General features: G+C 41.6%; 1 protein-coding gene across 1 annotated transcript in view; it reads right to left on the bottom strand.

The window, feature by feature from the left end:
* Nucleotides 1–2,369: 2,369 nt before the first annotated feature.
* CYP7B1 (cytochrome P450 family 7 subfamily B member 1) overlaps nucleotides 2,370–10,101 on the bottom strand; it is a 124,771-nt gene continuing 117,039 nt past the window's right edge. Inside the window, exon 6 of the mRNA XM_066626365.1 lies at nucleotides 2,370–6,636. Within this exon, the coding sequence (XP_066482462.1) occupies nucleotides 6,349–6,636 (288 nt within the window). The 3' untranslated portion in view covers nucleotides 2,370–6,348. The remainder of the gene's footprint in view (nucleotides 6,637–10,101) is intronic.

Here is a 10,101-nt window from a genome sequence, read left to right as displayed (position 1 = left end):
CTTCCCCAAACTGCCCATGAACCTTCTCCTCTGCAGAGTGTCCAGCTGATTCTGGCATGCACACAGAGCTGCTGGCAGTTTCCACAGTGGCTCCACCACATGTGATGGTAGTGCCAAGTTTGTGCTGTAGATGGGCCATTTACAACAGCAGATCTATATATTGGGCCCTTAGGATTGGGCCATTAGTCTGTAGGAAGTCTCATTCTTTTTTATGTAGCAAAATGTGATCCATATACCATCATTGCAAAATACCCACATCGACAGGTTACGGAAATACCCACATCGACAGAAAGCGAGCCTATGTATTGCAAATGCAGACTCTTGGAAGCTGCAATATACAGGCAAATTACTATATAACTGATCTATACAAATGATATATAAATGATCCTATGAGGATCATTTCAGGGCAACCTTGACCAACCAGCATCCTTTATTCATAAGAATAGGCCCTTGGTTTGGCTGTACTTGTCGTAAGAGGCAACTAAACAGCCACCGGTTAGATGGGACTCGTCAGCCTGGGAAGGCAGCTCATCTAAGAGAAGGAAAACTCTGATCCCAAACCTCCACTGCCTTGTGGCTACATCCAGTTACGGAAAAGGCTTCAGGAGTCAACCTCGAGGCAAAATCTGGAGCCGGAGTCCCTGAGGCAGTTCATGGCTGAACACAGTCATGTTCTGGCAACTCCTGCAACGCTGCTGGAACCAACCGTATTGGCTTCTGCCTTTCCATTGGACCATTTCAGTGACGTGGAGAGGGGGGATTTGCTGCATGGGTAACAGTCTATCCTCCATATCTACTTTCCCCAGGCTTTGCGCACTGGAGAGGACACTGTTCCAGAACCACTATTCAGAGCGCGATACCATAGTCTTCCGAGACTGAAGGATGCCCCCTGATGTCCCTAATGAAGTTCTTTTCCCTCATAGCACTGAACTGAATGGCAACTGAAGGGATCCTCTGCATTTATGGAACAATATATTCCTAAAGTACTTGGCTAAAGGGATGTAATAAAGAACACTCAGATGGTGGGGTGGGGAAGATAGTTTGATCACCAAACTATACTTCACCATACTTCACCAACAGTCTCAACTATTGCAGCCCATGTATTTTGTCTCTCAAAGTTAATGGGAGCCATCAGAAATTAAGCATACTCCTACCTGCTTATCTCCATCTGAATTCTTTTTCTTACAGCCCAACTTTTACGGGCTTTATGCTGCCAGTACAATTGCTGTGGAAGTGTAAGGTCCTTAAGCCATTCTTGCCCAACGTTGCATATATGCAACAGGGACCAAATCCTGGGCAAAAAATGGATTAATGGCTATTGCAAATGCAGCATGTCATACAGTGCAGCCTGGCCATCAATGCAAGTGGTGAACAGCCATATCTGCACACCACTGGCCTTCCATCAATCCTTTGTTAGCAAGGGAGGGAAAGGGGGGATGAAGAGAATGGGGATGGGAGGAGGGCAGATGGAGGCCAGGAAGGGGCAGTATTGGCGATAGCAGCACCGCCACCACCCTATGCCCTTTCCTGGTCCTGATCCAACTTCCCAGGTTCACTTGTACTTGTACTAGCTATATAGCTGGTTCAAGTCCAAGTAAACCAAGTGGGGCAGTGAGAGATATCCCCTTGGAAAGGGAACAAATGTTTCCTTACCTTGAGCAGGACGTTGCAGTTCAAAACAGGATGCAGAAGGATACAGCATGTTTCCCCATGGCATGGTTGCATTGGCACCTGGGGAGTTGGGTAGGATTGGGCTGCCCATCATAATGGTGTGAGAGCCAGGATAGTGTAGTGGACTCCGACCCAGAAGACCCAGGTTCAAATCCTCGCTCAGCCATGAAGCTTCCTGGGTGACCCTGGGCCAACCACTATCTTAGTCTCACCTCACAGAGCTGTTGTGAAGACAAAAGGAGGAAAGGAACCATGTACACCACCCTGGGCTCCTTTGAGGAAGGGTGCTATAAAAATATGAATAAATAAATAATTAGCATGATAGAACTGAGGAATGTGCCTTTCATATATGTATTTTGCTACTGTATATATTTTATAATGGTCCCTTAGCTTGCTCTTCATTTTGGATAGATGTTTAAAATAATGGTAAACGTTAACACACCCCTTAACATTTTATTCTTGAAAGAGGCAGCTGAAAGAGGTTTGACCCAAGTATTAAATATTCTAAATCTAGTTACCATCTGTTGTAATTATTTCAGGACTGGAAATGTTAAAAGTACTGACTTCAAGAAGCACATAAAGGTATTTGTGTACTAAAGAAATTCCATATCAAACATACCTGAGAATAATAAAAAAGAAAAAGAAAAATCACTATCCTGAAGCATAAATAAAATAGCCAGGAAGGAAATGAACAACTATTTAATATTGGTAGAGTTTATTGTCTCTGAAATTATAAATCTACTATAACAATTAAGTTACAATTTTCTTTCAATGATCAACAATCTGAGAAATGTCTGTCATGCCTTTTTTGTGATCAAAATGCAAATAATGAAATGTCAGGTTGTGTGGTTCAAATCACAGTTTTCTTACAACATCAAGAGAGTTAATAATGGCTAATGAATATTTGAGTCAAAAGTTTATATTGCAATAAAGGTCAAAGAACCTTCATGAGTATACAAATACCAAATCAGAGACAAGAATTGCATTAATTGACTTTCAAGACAACTGAAATATCCTACTAGAGATGTGGCAGAAAAACAAGCCACATCACTTTGGAAATAATTCCACCAAATGTAAACCCTGCTAAGTTCTACCGCTGCCAGTGGGAGAGAAAGTAAAGCATGGAAAACACTGCATTTTCCTAATGAAAGCAATGAGACTTAAATGTGCTAACTTATTGTGTCTCTGATTTCCAGAGGGTTTAAATTTTAAGCTTTCTAGAGTATATTTGCTGTTGTGTAATTCCATGAGAAGTTTCAGGATCACAGATTTCACATTCCTGAAATGGGCCTAACCATTTCATTAAGACAATTACTCATTGGTAAGATTGCTAAACAGGCTAGTAATTTGTACTTGCTAATTGTAAGTATATACTTTTATTCATCATTGTTCATAAGAGGGGAAGAATCAACAACCCTTAACACGGCTGCATTGTGATTTTTTTTTCATTCACAAGTGTTGAAGCAATGACAGAATGCAGTCACAAACTACTTTTTTTTTAAAAAAAATTGTTCAGTCATTGTTAAGTATTACTATAAGACATTATTCCTGATCAGGCTGAAGTATTGAGGTTAAGTTGGAAGTTAAAGTTCCTCAAATATGGGACTTTTAATTTTTGTGAGTATTCAAAAGATATGTTTATTTTATATGCACGTCCATCACTTTGCTTCAGTGCCTTGTAAACTGGCAAATGGTCACCTGGAATGCATCCCTATTTCTTTAAGAGGATATACTGTACATAGTGGGAAGGAGCATAACACCTCCTAATTCCTCCCAACATACCAGTTCCATGTAATTTACCCCCATCCCCTGGAATGCGAGGAATCCGATTCTTGCTATGAACTACCTGCTACAGAACTCTGAACAAAATAGAAGTCCTAGCTAGGCGTAGCCATCAGGCATATTGAGAGAATGTCCAGAAACCAGTAGTTCACCAGCAAAGTAATAACAGCCATGAACAATTCAACATCTATTTTAAGATCTCTTCGCTTTTAAGATCCCATTAGTCTATTCTGCAAGGTTGAGGGCTGTCTAGCGCTTTCTGGCATGCTTGTGTGTGCATAAAAAGTTTGAATGGCAGCTGGGAACCTCATAGCCAATTGTGCTTTTGAAGGTCTCTTCCCTAGATTTTTTTTGCACATTTACAAACATTCGACTGTTGGTTCTGACAGAGACACTTCCGCAGCAGATCAGTGATTAATCCGATGTGTGCTTTGCCATTATGTTTGACACACTGCCATTACATCCTATCATATTATACTCCAACACATGATATTTAAATTCAACGTCCTAAAAGCACAGCATGAATCAAATTATGGGTTGTGTTTAAAACAAATACCTTTCATTTTTCACAGTTGCTACCAAACTATGCCAAAGAAGGATTTATCGTAAACTGTCGCATGACACATTTTATACTTCTGCAATAAGATCTATAGTCAACATGGTATTGATGGTACCATTTTCTCTTGCTTCATAAAACAAGCTAGAACATTCAAGCTGAATTGTGAGCTATGACTGGGTAGCTGAAATACTTGTCCGCAGACTTAAAACATTCACGGCCGAATCCTAACAAAAGAAAGCACAGGTCAATGTGTCTTCCGCCTGTGCAGGTTGCTGGAAAGTACTATCAAGTGCTTTGTGCAATGGGGGGAGCCTTCCTGTTCATGCTGGTGGATTAATGGAGACCTGCCAGGGGAGGTGAGCCCACACAGGAAGGGGTAGAGGAAAGATGGAACAGAGGAATAGGTGGGCAGAACAGGGCAGTAACAGGGATGAGGAGGTGGGTGGATTCTTCTGTATTGCCACATGGGGATTTAGGATGGATTAGGCTGTCAGTTGTCGATAGAGTGGTATGAAAAACAAAAGATCGTTCCATGTGTGGGAACACGGATAGCAACAGAGAGTTTATTTTAGATCAGCACTTCTTAAACCTTGCTTGCTTGTGGGTGTTCTTTTCAGACCACCACATTTTCTTAAATTGCTTCCCACATGGGGCAGCCAGCAGAGTTAATTAAAACTTCACTTCTTCCACGGTACTGCATACATGCAAGCTGAAGGGAAAAGGGAAGCACTGTCTGTCGATAGGTCAGCATTCCTAGGTTAACATAAATTCTATGTTACTACACTATTACTGAAATCAAGTTTTCATTCCACTGTTCTATTTGTCACTGTTTGCACAGAAAGGGGGTTTAGCGTCTCCCCTACATTCTACTACCTTTGTCATGACCTTGCAGATTCCCTGAAAGCACTCCACAGACCAATGATGGTCTGTGGACCAGAGTCTATCACCTCCATGCATAGAATGGTAAAGAAGTCAAGGCATTTTATCTTTGACAAATCTGAGTCCATGGAAATATGGCCCATGTTTGAGTTCTAAATGGCAAGGTCATATTCACGCATTATAACCAACAAAGTCACATATTTACTTCCTGATACTCTAAAACAGTGGTTTCCAAACTTTTTTCCCAACTTTTTTAAATGTCACTCTACTGGGACCGTCCTAGCTTTTTGAGACAAAAAACCCCAAAAGTTTCACTTTACCAGATGCTCAAGCTTTTGTGTTTATCATTTTTACTGATAAAAATGTGTGTGGGGGGGCAGCCTTCTGGAGCATCTGTTAAGCTCCTTGTTCATCAGATGGGAACCATTCTGGAGGCCTTGCATTCCCCTCTGCCTGGCCTTCAATAAGAACTGAGGCACGCTCACAAGTAAATGTCACATGTGGCTCTGTCTAGCTTTCCTTAGGGCTCAATACATTTTCCTTGTAAGCTTGGAGAAGGGGGACTTCCTTCTCAAGAGTTTGTTGGGACCTGCATTCATTGGATCAGGACAACGGTGGTGACATTGCATTCCCTTTGGCCTGCTCTTTGAAGTGAACGGATGCACATTTGCTTAGTCATGAGTAAATGTGGTTCAGTTTTACTTTCCATAAAACTGATATTTTTTTTGTCATCTATCAGCTTGGCAGTTTCATGACCCACCAAATATTGGATCACGACCCATAGTTTGAGAACCACTTCTCAGTGCCTTTCTAGAGATACTAAGATAGTAAATCATTTTTTAAAAAACTTTTCTTTGTTCTCACAATCATTGCCCAAACAATTCTATAACTTTCCCAGGTACAAATATAATGAATGTCCAGGCAACACACTTTATCAATACGAAGTACCAAAAATTAAAGGATGTGTATTGTCTATAGCAAATTTACCCATTTTCCCCCTACCTCATACTCCACTTTTTCCCATTTCAGAGTGATCTTATACATGTTTCCTTTGAATTAAGTCCTATTGAAATTCAATGGGGCTTAATTCCAAACAAGTCTATTTAGAACTTTGGCACTGAGTGGCATGTTTCCTTAAGTAGGGCAAGGATTTCATAAATAGGTCAGTATTCTAAATGTCTGAATTCATAAAATAGCCTATTGTTCCCTTGTTATAGTTATGGGCAATGAAATGTACATTAGACCTGACCCATACAAGATTCTGGGCCTGTTCTGCAAATGTCAGAATTTGTGACACACATTTACACCACATATTTTGCATGTGCATGCAGTCAGCATGTAGCAAGTTTCATTCATAAATGCAAAGACCAGCAACAGATGAAAACCACACCATAATTAAAAAAATAGAACCAATCTGAAGTAGGACATTTGGTAATGTTAACAACTGAATTACTGTGCTAAGGTCTTAGCCTGTAACGAAAGAGAATGTCAGAGTCAGGCAAGAGGATCCCAAGGCCCAGTCTACTTTTGTCTAGTCCAACTTCTTTTTCTTCGGCTATTTCCACATCAAAACGAGCCAACAAGAGAACCAGAAATAGCTTGATTTCATTCATTGCAAAGAACCTGCCAGGACACATGCTGCTTCCATAGCCAAAGGGCATCAGAAAATATTTCAGCTTGTTTTCTTGTTTGTAAAAGGTGGTCTTCTTCTTGCCATTTTCAACATAACGATCAAATTTATATTTCTGGAAGATAAAGAACATGAAAAACAGAGTGGTTACAAAGAGATGTCAAAATCGGACCGATAGGCACAAATAAAACCACTGCTTATTCACCTGTGTCCCTTTCAGAAGGCATGGCTGTATTTGTGCTTTAAGAAGTGGAAAAAGGTAATATTTGAAAATAAAATGTAAAGTGGCTTTGGACATTCAGAGCATAATTCCTATTCATTCAGTTGGACTGTGTCTACTCAGACACAAGCCCCACTGAGTTCAATGGCAATTGCTACCATGTAAGTGCATAAAGGAGTGTAGCCTAATGTTATAATGGACAGGAGGGCCAAGTCCATCCAAGAGGGCAACTGAAGCAGTCACCTGAGGCAGCACACTGACAGGGGGTGCCCTGTCCACCTGCTTGCCTCCACTGCTCTTCCTTCTCCTCCCACTCCCTGGAATAGAAGAGTAATAGCAACTGTTACCCTGCACATGCCCAATCTCTTATAATCTTGGAAGCTAAGCAGGGTCAGGCCTGGTTAGTACTTGGATGGGAGACCGCCTGGGAATACCAGGTGCCGTAGGCTTATACCATAGTCTTTCCAGACTGAAGGTTGCCAACCACCACCAAGTGGGACAAAGTGGAAGTGCTAAAGTGTGGAGGAGGTGCAGGGTAAGGTACACCACCAGGTATGGGGACAGCATTTGGAAATCTACCCCAGGCAGAAGCTCTTGGGCCAGCCCAAGGTGGGAAGCACATTTTCTACACATTATAGCTCCAGACTAAATATCCCTTAAAATATTCCTTTGGAGGGTCTTCTCCCCATTTCTTTCAAACTCCAAAGCAATTGGGGGGGCCCTGATCTGAATGGGACAGTCTCCCTACTATTTTCTGCTAAAATTCTCACACACACATACCCCCCCCCCCAAAAAAAAAAAAAAAAAATTTTTCTGCTTCTTGCAACTCTAGCATTATTGGCTAGAAAACAGCAGGGGAAAAGCATTCAAAAAAATCCACACTGCAGCATCACAATCCCGGTACAGATAGGACTCCTACCACCAAACTGCCTTGCTGCAGATAATCAACACATGTTGATTTCTCACTGTCTTTTTGCCTACTGATTTGGAGTTCAGCATATACACAACTGACAACATGCCTTTGCGTGGTTCACCCCCTATTCAAGTATTTTGTTTGGCTATACTGTACTATTCCAGAAACTATGATAGAAAGATGTTAGATAAAGGCTTATTTGAGCAGCGATTCTGTTAGGTTCTTTCCAGCTCTGCAAAAATGGGATTTTAAGAATTGCGTTTCCCAAATAATTATGCAGCCTTCTAATGAAAATGACAGAATCGACCCTGCTTAATGTCACTAATTTGAATTTATCTCACACTAAGTGATAGCACATCAGAGCCAAACAAGTAATAGAAACAATTCCAACAGCTGTGTACTCATGCACTCATAAACACACAAGGATTTTTAATGTGAAAATAGTATATTTCTATATTATATTTCGTTGAAATATGTTTCAAATATATATATAGTATATTTCGTTGAGAAGCGGTATATAAATACTGTTAATAATAATTAATAATATTTATGTATTGGGAAACTCAAGGTGCCTCTGTGGAATTGTGAAGAAGCTAGGATAAAAAAAGGGCTAATCTCCTGCAGTACCCCAAGTCAATTCATTTCAAGTTAGGCATAGTCAGCAATGTGTCTGAAGAATGAGTAGATTGGTGCAAATAAGAAATTTATCCAATAATAAAGGATTAGATGAGGAACTCTGTGAGACTTTTGATTGCACAATTTGGTTGGAAATACATAGTGAGGGATATACAAAGACATGAGGAAAAGAAGAAACTGGAGAAAGGATGTTACCAAAAAGGGCTGTTTTGTTTAGGGGAATTAGTATATTAGCCTTTTGGAAACTTTTAGGATCGCAGGCTGGATAGCAAGACAGCGTAAAGCAAAGAAATCCCTTGTCTAGCTTAAAGAGGAGACTGGGAGAAAGGTAACTTTCAATCAAAGGATTATATTTTTATTGCAAAAACACACAAAAGTAAACATAATACACATGGAAAATGGTAAGTATATGTCTACTTGAATCCTAGTACTTGGATACAGTGTACCTAGCTTTATGACGGCTGCATGTGCTATGTATTTTGTGTATCCGATAAGGAATCCGAAAAGGATAGGTTGTAGGGAAGGTTTTTAGGGGTCCCTGGTCTGCCTAACCCCGTTTGCTAACTAAAGATGGGGGAAGAAGGGGAGAAATAGGTAGGATGGAAGGGAAAGAGTTTTAGACGCAAGATACATTTACCTGTCCCGGGGAGCAGTTGGATGGGAAAGAGTCCTAGGAAGGACCACTCCCTTGGGAGGGCAGCCAGAGAGAGAACATGTGCTCGGAGCCTCTCTCTTAAAGGGTTGTGGCTGACCTAGAATGACCCGGATGTGTCCTAGTGCTGGTCTAGATGTGCATGCTCAGTACACACAGTGGTACACGTGGAGTATGTAAGAAAGACATGATGAACTGGAAGTCAGCTTACCAGCCAGGCTGACCTTCTGGGGGAGGGAGGCAATTTGCATAAGGTGCTTAAGAGTGATAAAGCTACAACAAAAGAACAATAGACTTCTTCCTCTGGAGGTGCATGCTTGTTTTGCATAATCAGGAGACATTCCTTGACTGGAGGAGGGGATGTAATCACCCTGAGCTTTGCAAACTTGTGACTTCTACCAGGGCCTTGGACTGGGGGAAGGGTGCCCTGTATTCTGAGGTTTGACCTGCATGAGTTTTTAGTCCATAATACATACAAAATCACAACTTGGAAGGGAAAAGGGGATTTTCACGTAACAAGGACACCAGAAGAGGGGACTTCACCAGCTCTTTGTGCTCTTTACAGTGACCAGTTGTGTGAAAATGAGCGGGTCCAGACATATCCACTGGCAATCCTGACCTGGGCTGCCTGGAGTCAGGACTGCAGAATGCCCCCACCAGGAGAACGTTGCCCTCCACCACCTCTGGGGAAGCCTTCTGAGGGCCAAAGCATGCGACCTCCCCAACACCCAAAGGTCTTTTAAGGCCACTGGAGGGCCTCTAAACCCCACTTCTGGTTTTGGGGCAAAAAAGTGATGCTTTAACTCCTGAGAAGGCCTTTGGAGGGCGGAGGAGGCCCAATCCTCCAAAGGCCTTAAACATCATTTCTGGTTCTTGCCCCAAAACTACCTGAAAACCACAAGTGATGTTTTAAAGACCCTCTGGAGGCCTTAGAAGACCTTTGTATAGGGCCAAGGAGGGTGGGAGAAGAGGAAGCAGCTTTTTTTTTAGAAAAAGGGATTGAGGCGGTCAGCACTCAGAGCAGCTATGTGCCTCTATCCCTTTAAAAAAATGGTGAAAAAGATGGGTGCTGCTGTGGGGGAGGGGACGGTGGTGTGGGGGAGTAGATGCTCAGATTAATGAAATAAATACATAATTGTAGTCCAAAGTCTGGAAATAC

Source organism: Tiliqua scincoides, chromosome 4 (genome assembly GCF_035046505.1).
Source record: "Tiliqua scincoides isolate rTilSci1 chromosome 4, rTilSci1.hap2, whole genome shotgun sequence".
Lineage (NCBI taxonomy): Eukaryota > Metazoa > Chordata > Lepidosauria > Squamata > Scincidae > Tiliqua > Tiliqua scincoides.
This window is presented reverse-complemented; position numbering and strand designations above follow the sequence as displayed.